At 44.1% G+C, this 19,252-nt stretch overlaps 1 protein-coding gene across 8 annotated transcripts in view; it reads left to right on the top strand.

The window, feature by feature from the left end:
- The window catches only part of ATP6V1H (ATPase H+ transporting V1 subunit H), a 64,578-nt gene that overhangs the window by 16,660 nt on the left and 28,666 nt on the right, over window positions 1-19,252 (top strand). For 7 of the 8 annotated variants that reach the window (XR_014255430.1, XM_082433032.1, XM_082433036.1 and 4 more), the window contains 3 exons: window positions 2,464-2,517; window positions 14,086-14,183; window positions 18,844-19,036. Coding sequence is in view for 7 of the 8 variants with exons in the window: in XM_082433032.1 (XP_082289158.1) it covers window positions 2,464-2,517; window positions 14,086-14,183; window positions 18,844-19,036 (345 nt within the window). In the remaining variant the exon portion in view is untranslated. The remainder of the gene's footprint in view (window positions 1-2,463; window positions 2,518-14,085; window positions 14,184-18,843; window positions 19,037-19,252) is intronic. The other variant, XM_082433035.1, reaches the window with a different exon arrangement.

Raw genomic sequence — 19,252 nt, 5'->3', positions numbered from 1 at the left:
GCCCGCCTGTAGTCCTGGCCAGGGGTCCGTCCCAGGCACCACTGGGTGGCCTGGGGCTGCTCTCTCCAGCCCGAGAGGACGTCTCCCTCAGTGACTCCCTCTCAGGATTTCACCGTGTCCTCGTGGGGTTGAATTTAAGCCCAAAGGGAAACACGAAGCCTGCTTGCTGTGGTCTCGCTGCTGTCAGGGCCCTCGAGCCCGCTTCTTCGTGGAGGAGGACAGCTTTCGGGGTGACGGCTGGCAGATGACGAGTTTTCCCTTTTGTCTTCTGGGTTCCCCAGCGCAGGGCGGATGGCGGGACACTCCTGACGGCTCAGTGGAGGGTTTCTTTTCCTTTAGGCGTCCGATGACCAAGTGAGAGGTGGTGAGGGGGCTTGGAGGGAGTGAGCCGCGGAGAAGGAGTGAGCTGAGCTGGGTGGGGAGGCGTATCTGTATCCGGAAGGAAAGGCAGGAGGGAGTGAGCTTTGGTGTGGGCGGGACATGGAGGATGGGCCAGGAGAAGCCGTGCTGGGAGGCATGGTGGCCTCAGGGCTAGATGACAAGCAAGGGCCTATTTGAAATGAAGGTTTGGAAAGTTGTAATTTAGATTGCTGGTGACTTTATGATTTTAGTAGATTTTAATTTGAAGTATGAGAGAGACACCGTGACATTTTGCTTCGATTTATTTTTTGTCTTATCATTGCCTGCCTTTTTGTGGGGGGAGCCTAATAACCTTTTCTGTTTGGATAGAGAGATTTTGAAGTGTCTTGAACAAAAGCAATTATTTTCTCTGTCAACAGCATACATTTTAACACTCTTTTGGGCTTAGTTTTTAAAAGTATTTTTACAAGAGCCACAAGTTTTGCAGATTTTACTGAGTTTGTGAGGTATTTCAAAAAGAAGATACTTAGAACGTGAAAAATACGTATGTGAAGATGAGATGTATTTATTTCTACATGTGTATCATTTGGGATCAGAGCGCTTAGTTAAAGAGGTAACCCGCCTCCCCCCCTTTCTTTTTTCCTCTTATGAGATTAGTTTTCCCTTTGAGGAAACTTCATTCTGCTTTAGTGTTAGGCATGGTCTGGTGGTAATAAGGCTCTATGCTAGCTGGAGTCATAAAATGACATCTGGTAGCAAAGAATGCACGCTGCAGTGTGCCGCTAACATTTTGGGTTGTTTCATCTTAGACTTTTCCTCGTAGGAGTAACATTTATGTTGTGCCTCACAGATGATTGGTCAGTTTTAGAATGATTAGCTGTGGTTGTAACCATGTCCAGCAATCGGGGGGATATTTCTCCGGTCACTAGTGGAAGCAGAGATTTCAGTGTCTGGAACACTTTTCATTAGACTTGGTGTGAGACACACGCTCTTAAAGACCTTTCTGTATCTTTCCAGCGCGCTTGCTCTTTTTATCGCCGAGTCTTTGGCCTCGTTCAGTTACTGTCTGGCGTTGCTGCTTTGCACGTCCTGCCCCAGGGAGAGGCTTCAGGCCCGTCCGGCCGTGCCTCAGAGTCTGGTCACTGCTTCCGCTGGGCTCTGGCTGGCTACCACCCTTGCTGTGGGCAGACACTTGTCCACAGCCTTTGATCAGGGTGCAGTGACAGGCATGAAGCAGAGGCTTGTTCGGGCTTTTATTTTCTACTTTGCTTAAATGCCACGTGATAGCACTGTTTCTGCAAGGTCTCTTTTTCTCTATCATAAGCGTTTTCTCCCTCATAAAAAGGACCACATTTTCATGATTCTAATAGAAATAGACTTTCAAAAGTCTGAATTAGGTGCCAATTTGGATATTTTGTTCTTCGACTTTATAGAGACATTTAGGAGCCTTTTTCCCAATAGTTTAACTGTTATACCTGGGTTATAGGGGCTTATGCCTGGCACTTAGTAGATAAGTTATTGAATAAAACAAAATAAAAATTTCCTTTCAGAAATTCATGATCACTTTTCTCTTGCATATTCAGCTTCTGACTTTCTACCTTAAATTTTCTTTGGTCATTTCTGTGTAACAGGTGAGGTTCTGATTGTCATTACAATGTGTTAGCACTGCTGTGGATAACCTAATTTTTTAAGTTCCATGTAGTACCTTCCCATCATCATGCACCTGTTTTGAAAGCTTTGCCACAGAATATAGTGTAGATAGTTCAGCTTAAGACAGTTGTCTCATTGGAAAAATGACCCAGGAAGTAAATCCTGAGACTTGGAAATGTGCACTAGCTTCACTTATGAAATGTAATTGGAACTTAGTATTCAGTTTATTATTGTTCCTTTTAAAATAATTTATTGATAAAGATATGATCTGGAAGAGTATAACGGCGTTTAGAATATTTCGTATCATCCCCACGTTTTTTATTAGCTGATGATACTCTGTTCAGTAGGATTAGGAAAACAGTGATAAAATTTGTTTAGCTCTCTTTCGTAAGCTGATGAAGTAGGATAAAGTTAAAAGCAAAACTAAGTAATAAGTTATTTATTTCGTAATAGAAACTGCGTGGCAGCGGCGTCGCTGTTGAAGCAGGGACGGTCTCCTCAAGCGATGTAAGTACCTTCCTTCCTCGTTCACTGGCCTCCTAACACCCTGAATTTAAGTTATTTTGAGTCACAGACATTTAACGTCTTGAAGGTGTTCACTAGTCCCCCGGATGTAAATCCGTGGATTTGGTGTCACCTCCAGTTGGGTTAATGGTGTTGTGAAAGCTGTGTGTAAAGTAAGCCTCTCTGGGCTGTGCGGTTGCTTTCTGCTGTTGGTGGGCGTGGGACTTCCTCTTCCTGTTGCTCTTCTCTTCAGGCGGCTTTATCTCAGGCCTGAGAATCAGAGCAAGTCTGGACTCAGGTGCACAAGTCGAGTGAGTAAGCAGAGCTCCTCTCTTAAGACTTTAGCTGTCTCATGAACGCGAACGTCTGACAGGTACATGAACCCTGCGCCAGGCAGCTGAAAACAGTTCCGTTCCCCGCTGGCACGAAAACCCACTACTTGCCTGAGTCGCTCAGGGTTTAATGGGGGCCTACGTGGTGGCCAGACTCTCCCTCCCCCTTTTTCGGGCCGATCCTGCCCCACATTTATGTAGAGCCAAAAGGTTAAAGGTTAAAGCTAATCATGCCCCCCCAGTTCCTTTCCTGGTTAGGGTTATCTCCCCCGGTTGGGAGTGGTTTAACTTTGCTGTCTTCAGACTAGTTCAAGAATTGCCAATAGATTTGGACAAGTATGGGTTGGCCTGGATAGCGCCAGCCGAGAGCGGGGTGGGGGGGAGAGTTAGAAAGGTAGGTGAGGCGTATTCAGCTTCCTTTGCTGGAAGTATCTCTGGGAAACCGGAAAGCGCCTTCTGAGGATGGTGTCTCCCACCTGCCCGTGCTAGACCTCAGCGAAGCTGTGTGGGGGCCACGCAGGGTCCGTGTCCACAACCCGCAGGCCGCGCCCTGTGTGTGCTCGTAGACTGGAGCGGGCGACACAGTCCCTCTCAGAGCCAGGAGTGGGGCTGCTCTTGGGGCACGGGTCGAGGGACTTGACAAATAGTGCGCCAGGCCGGAAAATGGCTGCGCGCCTTCTGAAATCAGAACAGGGTACAGAACTAAGTGAGCAGTCTTGGGGCCAGGGTGGGGGAAGGAGGCGGTAGGTTTGAAGTCTGGATATTCAGCCATAAGCAGATGTTTACATTGGGAATCCTTATTTTACATGACTTGAGTTTCTTTCTACCAGTTTGAAATTTTGAAAAATTGTTTGATTTGAAAAATTGTCTAATTAGACTTATTTGTAAAAATTTTGAAAGGTGTTTTCGGAATAAACTTAAGTGGTTATTAAAGTGTTTGGAAGTTAGTAAAGCTCACGCAGTGAGGTGCGAGCCCTGGTGACGTGACATTCTTCTTTTGCTCTTTTCTGTCCGGTGTGTGGGAAAAACAACGCTCATCTATTGAATTGGCAGTGGTTAGTCAAAGTGGTTTATCTGGTCGACTCAGACACGTACATCCCAAACGGAATTAGCATCAGGGGTGATTCTGAGTGAAGAAAAGCTGGCTTTTGGTGTCCCCCTCTCTTCCGTTTAGTGCCCTTCACACCTGAACATACCCCCTGTCTCTTGCTGCAGGTTCCTGCTTTTTCAGAAGGCTGTCAACTTGGAAGGCAGACTTAACGAAGTTGACAGAGAGGTGTTAGCACTTCCTTTGATACTTGTATTTCAGTAGGGGGATCAGAATTGGTAGCTGGTATGTGTGGAGCTCTTCCTGTGTGCCTGGCAGTGTTTTAGTCGTTTTGTGTTTACATCTCCTTGAATATTCACACCCCGTCTTTGACATCAGTCTCACCATAAGCCACGTCTTAGGGATGCGCAGTGAGGCTGGAAAGGCACACCGCTTGCCCAAGGTCATCCGCTCATGATGGCGGAACCCCCAAGGGGACGAATTCCTTGCCGAGAGGATTCTGAGGCACCTGGACTGGACTTGGAGCTTCAGGCATTCTCCAAGTTGCCTCACGTACTCAGACTTGTAAAGAATATCCATGTTATATCTTAAAATCCCTTTAGGTTTTCAGACAGCATAGAAAAGCAGTTTGGTAAACTGCATTCTGTGCTGTTGCCACTTGATGTCAGTATAAAACAAACAGAACAAAGCTTTACACAGCAACATGAGAAATTCACAGGATGCAACAGTCTTGACTTTTAAAATGGCACAGAATCATCATCATAAGTTACGAGTGGATCATTACATTTTTATTTAAATGACGTTATATAAATGAAATTTTCTAAAAATGATTTGTGTTGTTTTTACCTAAATATAAAAATAATAAATCATATCACATGACATGTACTTGCCCTAACTTACCTTCAACTGTCTGTTCAGTTCTTTGTTGGCCCTTGCACGGGAATTATCAATCTTCTGCATTTCCGAGGACGTCGCCCAGGCTTAGATGTTGATTGCTGGGCTGCTGCCCTGACAAAAAGAGGAACACCGTGATCTCTCCCAGCCTTTGGAGGAGTCAGAAGAATCTGGGCATTCTGTTCCCTCTGTCCAGCTTCTTTCATACCTGTGTGCAGGGGACCGTGGTAACTCTCTGCTCCCGCGTCCTGTTCTCTGTTGTAGACCTGCTCCGGCCCTGGTTGTTGCTGGATGGACATGGTCTCGGTAGTAAGTAACGTGATTAGGTTGCCACGTTCTCCATATCGCTCGTCTTGTCTTGCCTTTTAATGTTCTGGAGCAGTTCTGTCCAGTAGAACTCTCCGGGGTGACGGCAGTGTTCTTTATATCTGCGGTGTCCACTCTGGTAGCCCCACATGGCTCTTGAGCACCTGGAAACCTGGCACGTGTGAGTGAGCAAGTGAACTTGCAGTTTTTTTTTTTTTTTTTTTTTTTTTGGCTGTGTTGGGTCTTCGTTTCTGTGCGAGGGCTTTCTCTAGTTGCAGCAAGCGGGGGCCACTCTTCATCACGGTGCGCGGGCCTCTCACTGTCGCGGCCTCTCTTGTTGCAGAGCACAGGCTCCAGACGCGCAGGCTCAGTAGTTGTGGCTCATGGGCCTAGTTGCTCCGCGGCATGTGGGATCTTTCCAGACCAGGGCTCGAACCCGTGTGCCCTGCATTGGCAGGCAGATTCCCAACCACTGCACCACCAGGGAAGCCCCAAACTTGCAGTTCTTTGTAGGCTTTTTGGTTTGCTTGTTTACAGCTTTATTGAAATCTGTTTCTCATACCATAAAATCTTTCCATTTGCCATTGGTTTTAGTATATTTACAGAGTTGGGCAAGCATTGCCACCATCTGATTTTGTAGCGCTTTCAACACCCCAGAGAGAAACCGTGTCCACCGAAACAGTCACCCCCATTCCTAACCCCCTCGCCTAAACTCTGGCAACCACTCACTTACTTTCCGTCTCTGCATTCACCTCTTCTGGCCACTGTCTGTACACAAGTCACGTAATATGTGGTCATCTGTGACTGGCTTCTCTCACTTAGCTTATGTTTTCAGGATTCATCCATGTTTTAGCATGTAATAACAACATTTTAGAATGAAAGGGGAAAAAAAAAACAACCTTAGCTTTTTTGGCTTTTGGCCACATTCCTTAAATTGTTTTCTCTGACAGTTCTAATATCCTTGTTAATGTGAAGGTAGTTTTACTGCTTTGACTCTTAAATTTAAGGCTCTGTTTTTTTTTTTTTTGATTTGCATTTGTTTAGTAATTAGTTATGTTAAGCATCTTTTCATGTGCTTTTTTGGCCATCTGTATGTATTCTTTGGAGAAATGTCTATTTAGATCTTCTGTCCATTTTTTTATTGGGTCGTTGTTTTTTTTTGATATTGAGCTGCATGAGGTGTTTGTATATTTTGGAGATTAATCCTTGTCAGTCACTTCATTTACAAATATTTTCTCCCATTTTGTAGGTTGTCTTTTTTTTTTTTTTTTTTTTAAATTTTTAATCCTAGATGTTTCTTTTTTTTTCTTTTTTTTTTTTTTTTAAATGATTTTTTTTTTTAATTTATTTATTTCTATTTATTCCTGTGTTGGGTCTTCGTTTCTGTGCGAGGGCTTTCTCTAGTTGCGGCGAGCGGGGGCCACTCTTCATCGCGGTGCGCGGGCCTCTCACTATCGCGGCCCTTCCCGTTGCGGAGCACAGGCTCCAGACGCGCAGGCTCAGTAGTTGTCGCTCACGGGCCCAGCTGCTCCGCGGCATGTGGGATCCTCCCAGACCAGGGCTCGAACCCGTGTCCCCTGCATTGGCAGGCAGATTCTCAACCACTGCGCCACCAGGGAAGCCCGGCTCTGTTTTTTTTTTTTTGTTTTTTGTTTTTTTTTAATTTTTATTTATTTATTTATTTATGGCTGTGTTGGGTCTTCGTTTCTGTGCGAGGGCTTTCTCCAGCTGTGGCAAGTGGGGGCCACTCTTCATCACGGTGCGCGGGCCTCTCATTATCGCGGCCTCTCTTGTTGCGGAGCACAGGCTCCAGACGCGCAGGCTCAGTAATTGTGGCTCACGGGCCTAGTTGCTCCGCGGCATGTGGGATCTTCCCAGACCAGGGCTCAAACCCGTGTCCCCTGCATTGGCAGGCAGATTCTCAACCACTGCGCCACCAGGGAAGCCCCCGGCTCTGTTTTTAATTTAAGACTTTTCAGTCTTTCAGAAGAGTTGGAGGACTTTAACGATTTGGTTCTTCACTGTTTGTCCATAAGTGCGTTAAAGTGCTACCCGAGTAGCAGAAATGAGGGGCTGTGTCAGGAATTTGCATAGTGCAGCCCTCTTATTTAACTCTGGTCCCCTCTAGCCTGTGATTTGTAAAGTCTGTGAGGACCCAGAGAAGTTCACAATCAATTACGTGTCTTGGTGCAGGTTTCCAGAGCATTGCTATTTACCTGAAGCAATTTTTGGATGATCTTCATTGTATCACAAAATTAGTACGTTTTAAACATTGTGGATCATTAAAATATATGCAAAGGATAAATGTTAAGAAAAGGAGAACAGATAAGAACCTGTCAGTTTTGCTTTTCTGATCAGATATTTGGAAGGATTGCGTATATTCTGGCAATGCAAAGGAAAATTAAATGGTAAAGTATTTCAATACCAGACTTTCTTTTACATATCATTTTCAAACTATAACATCAATAACAATAATAAGGTAACCTAATATTGTACATTGGATGTGTTCTCGGAAGTTGCATACAAAGCAGTGATTTATAAAGTAAATCATATTTTCTTAAGTCTGCAATAATTTTTTCCTACAATAAAGAATCCCAGTAGTCATGTAATTAAATTATACGCCTAAGAAAATTAGATTGAAAGCAATACTTGAAGGAGATTTATAAATTTGTAAATTAACAGTGAAATTACTTTCTTGGTAAGACTTAAGTCTAAGATGAAATTATGTTAAGTTAACTTAGGTATTAATTTAATATAGGTATTTTATGAGTATTGACTAGAGGGTAGAGGGTCTCTTTTAATAAGCCAGCTTCAAGAGAATTCTTGCACTATATGTGTTTTAGTTCCTGAATATGAAGTAATCATAATGACAAGAACAATAATGATGATAATGTACCTTAGAGTTGTTTTGTGTTTAACTGATGTGAGTTCAGATTTGAGTAGGAGACGTTTTTGTTTTGTTTTTTAATTTAGGCCTATTTTTTAAAAATTGGGCTGGTATTGCTTTCCTTTATTGATGAGACAACAATTTTGAAGAGTTTAAAGTGATTTGCCAAAGATAAATTGGCAGAACTTCTGACTGACAAAACCTCTCTCCCTCTTTGCCTCCCTTCCTTTCTTTGGTCACTTATTTTTATGTCATAACTTTGTTGGGGAGGAAAAAATTACGCTCTGCTCCTTCTGGGTTCTTCTGTCTGGCCAAAGAATTAAATTGACATGAGACAGATTTACAGGAGAAAATCAGATTTAATTACGTATGTACAGGGGCCCCGTAATATGAGGCCGCAGATGTGGTGCCTGAGAGAGGGGAAGGGGGTGCCGTGGCGGGGGGGACTTCAGCGGGGAGAAGGCAGTTCACACGGAGATGGGAAGGAAAGCAGATGTTTGGTGACAGATGTTTGCTGGGCCCCCAGGGACAGTGGGACACACAGAGGACTCTGGTCTCCCAGCCCTGTGCAGCTCCCCCCAGCGCCGACCCGTGTGCTTTGTAGATCTCCGGTGACAGTGCCCTTCCTGGACCAGGGCCTTTGTCTGAGTTCTTTAGGCAGTTAAGGGGCAGGTAAAAAGACAGACTTCTTGAATCCTCTGCTTTCAAAAAAATAATCACCCTAAAACAATCCTCATGCCAAAGGGACCCATTTAAGATGGCAAATCTTGTTCCCCTACAGCTTACATAGAGTAAAATAGATTTTTAAATGTTCAGCTGAATGCATTTATACATCATGTGTCCTACTGAATACTTTCCTTCGCCTCGGCTCCCACAAAGGTTTTCGTTATTATGCATTAGTTTTGCCTGACCTTGAACTCCATAAAAGTGGAATCATACACAGTGTGAACTCCTGTGTGTCCGAATTCTTGTGCAGTATTGTGTCATTGAGAGTCACTCACGTTGCACCTGGCAGTAGTTCATCCCTTTATTGCCGTGTAGTAATCTATTAAATGAATATTATCCATACTCTTATTGACGGATATTTGAGTTAGTTCTGGTTCTTGGCTGTTGTGAATATCTTGCTATGAACATCCTGTACATGGCCTTTGGTAGATGTACTCACTTACACCTGGAGCACTTCTAGAATGGAGTTGCCGGGCTACAGGTTACATGTGAGTTTAGGTCCAGTAGTCCAATCACTTTTCTAAACCAGTTTACACGTTGTCAACAAAGTAGGAGAGTTCCAGTTGTTCCTGTTTCCTCCTGGCACTGATGTTGTCTTGCGTTCGTGTCTAAAGTGGACGTCATGATAGAAGCAAAAATCACACATAAGATGTGCACACTCACTTTTTAGTTCTATGAGAAAAGATTCGTTTAGTAGTCATGACACGTTGAATACTTTTGGGATTGGTTAATCACCAGTCCTGGAGGATTTCATGTAAAACTGGCTTCTGGGGTTTATTTTGGTCGATGGTGTGTTCTACAAACTCAGCTTTGTGCTTCACTGATACCACTGGACACACGTGTGTTTCCACTGCGTCTGAGACAGGTGCTCTTCTCTGCACTGCAGACGTCTTTTTTTTTTTTAAACGCCCTTGATTCCAAAATTTAGAGGAATATTATCTTTACTTTTTCTCATTTAGTTTGTACTTAAATCCCAGCATTATGGAGGTGGATATTGAAAATTGGTCTGTAAACATTGTTATGGCATGAATTTTACTTTGGTACATTGTCGCTGCTGTTTTTATGTTTATCTTTCGTTGCCTACTTGCTTTGTAATTCCTCACTTCTTGAATTACTTTGTAATTCTGCAGAATTTGGATCTGGGAGACCCTCTTCACCAGGAAGGTGAATTCTGTCAGTTGCTGTTTTCCTTATGTGATTATTCCACCATAATATAGGAGAATTTGCATTTTCAGCAGTATTGGAAAATTTATCTGATGATGTTCTCTTAATATGTTGAGAAGTAAAGTTAGTTTTTCTCTACCAGGGAGGTTTGTGTGTTTGAGAGTACGCACTGTAGCTGGTTCTCAGCCCAGCCTGTCGTATATTAGCTGATGAGATTATCCCCACGCCCCACGGGATGTGCCCTGTTATCCCCATTTTATAGGTGGGAAGCTCATTCAAGGGCACGCGGCTTGGAAGTGGCTGAGCCTGGCGGGCTGGTTCCAGAGCCTTTGTTCGTAACTGTTACGCTACGTTACTGCCTTTCGTTCATGGTGGTGGAGTTAACATTGGAGCTGTGAGTCAGTTCAGCTGGAGAGAGGAGGGGCGAGAGCTTTCCCGGAAGCAGCTGGAGGTAGAGGTCTGGTTCTCTGGGGGAGAGTAACTGTTGGACCTGGCACTTGAAGGTCACCACTGATCCTAGCATTTGCCATGTTAGTGGAGTGATAAGGTATCAGAGAGGTAAGAACCTGGTGATGATTCTCTCAAGAAAACTTCCTGCGTTGGGAGGAAGAAAGATGCTGGGACTGGTACAAGGTTTAGGGATAATTTTAAGACGGGAAGGATTGAGTGTATTTAGGAGCTGAGGAGAGGAAACCTATCAAACAGAGGTTGGAGCCGCAGGGAGGGGTCTGAGTGATGGAACGCTGTGTGGGAGGAATGGGATGCGGGCCTTGCTGGGGCCGTGGGTCCTGGACGGGAAGAACGGTCTGCCTCTGCTCGGCGGGAGGGAGTGCGAAGGGCCGTCAGCGACGTGCAGTTGGGGGGCGCGAGGTTGGCAGCTCAGTGACTCGCTAACTCATGGTCTCCGTTTCTTCCCTTAGTGCTGAGGTGAGGGAAGAGAGCAGGACAGGAGGGTAGAGGTGAAGGTGTGAGCGTGGCCCTGGGGACGGCAGCGAGAGCAGCGCGGAACTGCCTGGTGGCTCTGCGTGGCTGTGCGGCGCTCTCCAGCAGTGTTTGAATGACCTCTGTGTGGGGGAAGACTCGGTGGGTGGCTCGTTGGGTTGATTGAAGGCTGACTGTTTTCTTCTAAAAAAATCATTGAATAACTTTGTACATGAGACTAACAGGACAATGTGAGAGAAAGGTAAGGAAGTGATACGATTTACTTTGTTTAATTGAAGGCAGTAACTCAGTCATTCATCAGTGTTGCCTTCACTGTGTACTTTGAAAATAATTTCTGGACTGGTATTGGACTGCCTCACGGTGCATCGCAGGAGAGAGTGCAGTTTTAGAAGCAGCATCTTTTTAAAAAATTTTTAATAGATCTTTATTGGAGTATAATTGCTTCACAATACCGTGTTAGTTTCTGTTGCACAATAAAGCGAATCGGCCATATGCATACATATGTCCCCATACCCCCTCCCTCTCGAGCCTCCCTCCCATCCTCCCTATCCCACCCCTCTAGGTCATCGCAAAGCACCAAGCTGACCTCCCTGTGCTATGCGGCTGCTTCCCACCAGCTATCTAGTTTACATTCGGTAGTGTGTATATGGCGATGCTACTCTCACTTCACCCCAGCTTCCCCCTCCCACCCCACGTCCGCAAGTCCATTTTCTATGTCTACCTCTTTATTCCTGCCCTGCAGCTATGTTCGTCAGTACCATTAGAAGCAGCGTCTTTTTTTAATTTTTTTTATTTTTTTTAAATTTATTTATTTATTTTTGGCTGTGTTGGGTCTTCGTTTCTGTGCGAGGGCTTTCTCCAGTTCCAGCGAGCGGGGTCCACTCTTCATCGCAGTGCGCGGGCCTCTCACTGTCACGGCCTCTCTTGTTGTGGAGCACAGGCTCCAGACGCGCAGGCTCAGTAGTTGTGGCACACGGGCCTAGCCGCTCTGCGGCATGTGGGATCTTCCCAGACCAGGGCTCGAACCCGTGTCCCCTGCATTGGCAGGCAGACTCTCAACCACTGCGCCACCAGGGAAGCCCTTTTTTTTTATTTTTTAATAGATCTTTATTGGAGTATAATTGCTTTGCAATGGTGTGTTAGTTTCTGCTTTATAACAAAGTGAATCAGCTATACGTATACATATATCCTCATATCTCCTCCCTCTTGCATCTCCCTCCCTCCCACCCTCCCTATCCCACCCCTCTAGGTGGTCACGAAGCGCCGAGCTGATCTCCCTGTGCTACGCGGCTGCTTCCCACTAGCTGTCTATTTTACATTTGGTAGTGTATATATGTCCATGACACTCTCTCACTTCATCCCAGCTTACCCTTCCCCCTCCCCGTGTCCTCAAGTCCATTCTCCACGTCTGCATCTTTATTCCTTTCCTGCCCCTAGGTTCTTCAGAACCTTTTTTTTTTTTTAGATTCCACATATATGTGATCCTATACAGTATTTGTTTTTCTCTTTCTGACTTACTTCACTCTGTATGACAGTCTCTAGGTCCATCCACCTCACTACAAATAACTCAATTTCGTTTCTTTTTATGGCTGAGTAATATTCCATTGTATATCTGTGCCACATCTTCTTTATCCATTCATCTGTCATGGACACTTAGGTTGCTTCCATGTCCTGGCTATTGTAAATAGTGCTGAAGCAGCATCTTTTATATGCTCGTTTATACGTGAGTCCTGAAGCTGTAACTAGCAACGAAGAATCCATTTTTTAAATGTGTCATGTATTTCAACATAGTAGGGTAAATGGACACAGACAAGAAAAAGACTTACAGTGAACAAGAAATTCTCGTGTTGAGAGGAAATCGATGATAAATGGAAGAGGAGAGAGTGCCCTAGGCTGCCTTTTATTCATTATTGTAGAAACCTTGCTTAGGCGCTCTCTCTAAACAAGGAAGATGGAATTCTCCTTTTCACAAAGAGTTACTTAGCTGCTGACCTAATTGGAAAAATACATATTTTTTTTCCCCATTATGGAAGATTGTTTTTGAGCTGAAAATTCACTTTTTTTTTTTTTTTTGGTCATTAATTTCTGCGATTGTTTTGGGTTTTCAGGCAAATTAAGTTACTGGATATAGTGTGCTTTTGGGCAACTGTGTTCACTACTTTCTAGGTAAAATCTAAGATAACCTTTTCATGATAACTTTTGATTATTCCACTGAGTATATCATTGTGTTTTTGTATTTGAGAGCCTGGAATTCTTTGAAGTGTTAGGTTTTAACAAACTTAGTTTAAATTAAAACATAGAGCTGAAGTGGCATCATGTCTATTAGCTTTTGTGACTTTATATGGCATCCACGATCCTCTCCTTTCTTTCTTTTTTCTTTTTGTTAGCATGTTCTTTAAGGCTGGAGTCTGAAATTTCCCCTTGTCCCTCCATTTCTTATAGATGTAAGGCTCATGGTAAATATTTAGGGAGGCGCCCAGGCCAGGTGTTACTACCAGCTTTCCTAACATGGAGGAGCGTGCGACTTCTTGGGCATATTTATTCTATTTATTTCAAGCTTCAGATTTAACCTTAATTTTTCTAACATAGTGCCTGTTGAACTGATAGTTTAAAAAAAAAATCAGTCTTCTCCAAGTGTTTAAGTAGACTTTTTATATGCTGTATAGTTTTTTTTTTAAGTTCTTATTTATTGAGTGTCTGTGACATGTCTAGCTCTGTGCGAAATGAATTACTTTACTTAATCCTACGCGCACCCTTTCAGGGAGCTTGGGGTAGCATCCTCATTACGGATGAAGAAACTGAGCATCGACAAGGTTCGGAAACTTGCTCGAGATCATTCAAATATGGGCCTGTCTCAAAGCATACACTTTTATCTCTTTCCTTTTATTGTTGTTCTTTGATACTTGTATAATTATGAAGGGCAGTATTCTCTGTATCGTGCCTCTATTCGGGGCTAAGTGAAACATTGCAAGATAATAAGCTGTTTATCAAACCATATCAGAGGCATAATTACTTTGTTCCTTGATTTCCCTGACTGGATGTGTTCAGTGGGCTAGAACCATGTAGGCTTAATTTGGCAAAAGAAGTCAGCTTCGTTTCTAGGAGGAAGAGAGAAGAGCAACAAGGATTGACTTCTGAAAAAATATTTGAGACTTTTGGACTTTTCAGATGATAAGAAACTCTAGTAAAAACCACTCCAGAGTTTGCTATCTGCATAACCTTGTGACTTGAAGTGCTTTCCGGTTTTGAACGCTGTGCTTCTCCCCGCACAGAGCTCTCAGTATGTGCAGTGTGTGGCCGGGTGTCTGCAGCTGATGCTCCGAGTCAACGAGTACCGCTTTGCCTGGGTGGAAGCAGACGGGGTGAACTGGTGAGCGCCCTTTATTTTGACTGTGGAGTAACATTTAAGAGCATCTCTCCTTGACAATTTCAAAGAAATGAATACATTTAATCATCTAAAAGAAGGTTTTTTTTAAAAAAATGTCTTGTGTGAGGTTTCTGTGCAGGAGACTCTCTCTAGCGACTCAGAGCCCCTGGTTTCCCTGGAGGGGTGTCAGGTCGGCTCCCTCTGCCTCGTATGGAACGTTCCAGACTCCAGCAGGAGAGCAGGCGCTCAGCACAAGCATCTTGTTTGTGCACACAGTTTAGTTTTCCCTGTCATTTAGGAGAACTTTGGGTTCCGTGTAGGGAACAGATTACCAGTCAAATTCCCGCAAGTCAGCCAAGGGCCAGCTTTGCAGGCAGCCCTTTCTGAGGAGAGCTGTCTCCGGACCATGACGTTAACTCTTTTCCGCACAGAAACTTAAAGGTGGACTACACAGATGGTGTTTCTAGTCTTTTTACTTTCTTAAAAGTGATGCAGTATTTTGGGCAATACAACAAGAAAGGATAATTATTTCTTTCACTATTATATCGTCTTCCTAGGTGACTCCGTCATTCTCCAATTTTCTTATAATTTTAGTCTTTAATATTTATTAGCATAGTTGAGAATTATGGATGAATAATGATGAAATAAGATCTAGGATGATGAAATAGTGTGATTCTTCAAATTATAGTTAACAAACTCACCAAGATCACATAGTGTATCTTAGGTTTATAAATAGGTCCAATGGACCTGCATTGTAATTGCAAGATAAATTGAATTTTATTCTATTAAACAAAAAGTAGATTTTCTTTTTTGTTCTTTGGAAGACCTGTAAGAGAGAATAAAAGTCATGAAACAGCAGTTTATACAAATAGTTATAATTGCTCAAAAAATAAACTCAAATACTAGAATTTGGTCCAGTGGACCGAGGCTAACGAAATGCTGCTGTTCAAAATATTGTTGGCACTAATATTTTGGAGGATGGTAAGCAGTATTAACTATTCAGTTTAGCAACAAGAGCAGGCATAAGTACAATCTAGAATATTCCATGTTCAACCTACACACTTTGATATGCTAATGCCCACTAACAAGGTTAGTAGTAATCAAATTAATACAGAGACTTTTAGGTTGAGAACAGGCATTAATAAAGGTAGAATATGTTAACTTGCTGATAGTAGGGCAATTTAGAAAAGTCATTGAATTTTTTCACTTTTTTAGAAAGAAAACACGTACTTTTTACTCTGCCATTTCTTTTGTTTAGGGTCGAAAGTTTTCTTTTTTTCCTTTTTGGTGCTCCTCAAATCACAAGCAGGGATCCTGAGAGGAGAAAAAATTGTAAGCATAGCCTGTTTGAGGAGAGTGGAAGAGGACTGATGGTTTAAGACCCCAGGACATTTTTATCTCTGCATAGTTTCCTTTCTTTCCTTCTTGGTTACACGAATGACACACACTCTTTCTGAATGTTTCTGGGCCCGTGTAAGACCAAGAGTATGCTTTGACTTCACTAGAAAGTCTGAAGATTAACACTGATTTTTTTAAATACTGGAGCTAAAAGGGGGCTTTTGCTGGGGTAATTGCTTCCCCAAATCCAACGGCCATTTATGAACATTTATATCCTGACATTTGAAGTATTTTGAAAGTATAAAGTAGTATATAAATGAAAGGTAAGATTAAAAAAAATATATTGCGTGGTGAGATGCGAGGGGCCCATGGGTCTGACGAACAGCAGGAAGTGTGCACGTCAGCCAGTGGTCAGCTGTTTGTCTCCCTAGTCCCTGCGTTGGCATGATTTAAAAAGAAAAATCTTAATTAAAAAGCAGAGCACAAAATAGTTATTTTGGCATCATGGACCTTAACCTCCTTTCTGATCTTGGATTTGACAGTTTGTGTTTTTTGCGCTCTCTGCGTGATGTTATACCATATATTATGGGGAGTAAAGGAAACATATGTGGTCCTTTCCTTTAAGAGATATACAGCCTAGCTGGAAGGTATGAAACACCTAACAAAGGTAGCACATAGGATGCCACAGCATCTTTTAGTAACTTTTCCAGTGACTTTAAAAGTAACACTAAACTCAGCAGTTTGCGAGGGAGAGCAGAGACCTACATGGTAATTAGCACCCGCTGGTTCTTCAGGCCCAGCTCGAGGGCCACGGCCTCTGGGAATCCTCCCTCCCCCTGCACTGGGCTCTCAAGGAATGTGGACAGTGTCTTGTTTTTGCCCGTTTTATCCCCGTGCCTTGCGCTGTACCTGCCACATAGACCCTCAACAGATACTTGTTAAATGACTGTGTTTGGGTTTCTGTTGGGCCTTTGTGTCCTTTGTCCCCCTTAGCTCGCTCTTCCTGCCTCACTGGGTTCAGAGTTAGGGTTCTTGCCCCTACGGGAATCCCTGCCTTATTCCAGTGAACAGGGGCCTTATTTTGCTTCATTAGGGCGTTTCTGTGGTTGATATTTGGGTGTAGAAGACCACCTTGTCTCTGCAGTAGAATCCCATCTATTGTGGGCACACTTTAACTCTGTTCAGCTTCTCTGCGGTGTCCGCATTGCTGAGCACGCCTCCCCTTGAGACCTTCCATCTGGGTCTGAGCACCAGTGTATTGGCCTTGAACTCTCCTTCGCCCCTTTCATCGTTAAAAATTTTTCCTTTTAACTGAGAGAATTTAATGTGAAGAAATTAAATTCTCCCTAGGTATAAACTAGGTATAAATTTGTGAACTGGGTTTCTGAAAACAGATAAAGGGACTCTCAAGTGTCAGAGATCCTACTACCCCTAAAGCGGGGAGCAAAGGTAAGAGGTTGGAGTTGCCAGGGTCCACGGGCTGCAGGAGGGGCTGCATGAAGTGAAGCTCAGGCCTGGAAGGGACAGTACAGCTCAGCTGGGGCTGGGTCCCCACGCTCGAGGTCGGGGACCCAGACGGCGGGTGCTGGTGTCTCGAGGGTGCAGGGACGCTCGTTCTGCCAGAGCCCGTGCAGGATGAATTCAGCCGCTGCCGTGGGTGAAGAAGCGTGCCGAAGCGATGCTGGCAGGAACAGGAGGTCGACAGGAGAGGGAGGTCCCTTCTTCCTCCATCCCTGAGTCAGCCGCGAGCACCTCCTGTCACCGAGCCAGCGGGGAAAGCGGAGATGGGGAACGCGGAAAGTGAATTGTCAGCCTCAGCATCCCAGAGTGTAGCAGGCTGAGCTTAACAAGTGGAACAGTCAGAGCGCACAGGAAGCCAGGTACCAGGGTGCTGCTAGCGTAAAATGCTGTGCTCTGACTGCTGTTGAATGCTGACGTCAATATTAAATAAAAGCAGGCCTTACGTACCAACCAAAAGTAGAACAGATTCAAGGGAGAAATCATGCATGAGAAAATTAAGGGCAATTCAGCGAATTTATGTGTATACAAATCAGAAAAATGGGGAAATGGCACAAATATAAGCCTTCCACTAAGTTAGTAGTTGTAAATCGTAAAATTAGATTTAAAATGTATTTAATTTTGTTAATAGACTTTTATTTTTTAGAGCAGTTTTAGGTTTACAGAAAAATTGGAAGCACAGAGAGTGCCCGTATGTGCCTGCCCTCCCAAAGTCTTCCCTGTTACTAGCAGCTGCTGTTAGTGTGATACCTTTGTTTCAGTTGATGAACCAATGCTGATATGTGCTTACTGACTAAGTTTACACTAGCACGCGCTCTGTGTTGTGCGTTCTGTGGATTTTGGGTTCTCTTTAACCCCTCTGGTCGCTGTTTAGCCGTGTGATTTGATGCTTTCTGTCCCTTGTGTGAATGCAGGCGTGCCCCGGGGAAATTTCCTTAGCGCTTTCCTTGGTGTAACCTGTCATTTCCACACCGCTTTCCCAGTTTCCTTATCAGTAAGACGGGAGGCTGAACTAGAAGCTTCTGAGGTTCTGACCCCAAATTTGATGATTGGCTGTGTGTCAAATTCAGACGCATGACAGGCTTTTTCCAAACTCATTTCCTCTTTTTTCTGTCGAGTTTCCTAAATATTTTTCAAGCTATAAATGATCCTCTTGGATCATTTTCAGTCCAGACTGAAAATCTTGATTATACCATCTGGCTTCACTGAAATGTACATCCGCCGTGTCACCATGTCCTGAGGCTTTTACTTTTTTTTTTTTTAATTATATCTTTTATTTTAAGTTAATTAATTAATTTAGTTTTGGCTGCATTGGGTCTTCGTTGCGGTGCACAGGCTTCTCATTGCAGTGGCTTCTCTTGTTGTGGAGCACAGGCTCTAGGCGCACGGGCTTCAGTAGTTGTGGTGCACGGGCTTAGTCTCTCCGTGGCATGTGGGATCTTCCCGGACCAGGGCTCGAACCCGTGTCCCCTGCATTGGCAGGCGGGTTCTCAACCACTGCACCACCAGGGAAGCCCGGCTTTTACTTCTTGAATGTCCGTCAGGGTCCTCCTACTGTTCCCTCTGGGCCGTGCTCCCTGCAGCGAGGGCGGTGGTGTCCTTGAGACTCTGGAGAGAGGCTTACGTGACGCCGTGCAGGACTGGCCCTCTGTGAGCAGGGGTCTGGCTTGCTCGTTCCTTCGGGGGAAAAAAGAGAGGACGTGATTCAGAGAGACTGATCCATTAGTGCAAAAAGAACAATCAGTTATTTCTTCTCTCCTGTTGTGCTGTCATGTTAAATGTTTTCTCAACGTGTGTTCCTTTTCAGCATCATGGGAGTTCTGAGTAACAAGTGTGGCTTTCAGCTCCAGTATCAGATGATTTTTTCTATATGGCTCCTGGCGTTCAGTCCTCAGATGTGTGAACACCTGCGACGCTACAACATCATTCCTGTTCTGTCCGACATCCTGCAAGAATCGGTCAAAGAGAAAGTGACAAGAATCATTCTTGCAGCATTCCGGGTACGTGTTTTGTGTGTGTGTGTGTGTGTGTGTGTGTGTGTGTATAAGGCATTTTTTTTTACTGTGGAGTATATTTCAGGGCTTTTAGCAGGTGGGAGAAAGTTGCTTGTTCTCCATGTAGTAATGGAACTGTGGCATCTTGGTGAGCTTGGAGTAAAATACCACAGTTTGTACTCATGGCAGGGGGAGTGGACAGGTGGGGGGAAGCCATCTAAA

The sequence above is a fragment of the Balaenoptera physalus genome (assembly GCF_965194825.1).
Source record: "Balaenoptera physalus genome assembly, chromosome: 17".
NCBI classification, from domain to species: domain Eukaryota; kingdom Metazoa; phylum Chordata; class Mammalia; order Artiodactyla; family Balaenopteridae; genus Balaenoptera; species Balaenoptera physalus.
Note: the sequence above shows the minus strand (reverse complement) of the source record. Positions and strands in the feature narration are given on the sequence as shown.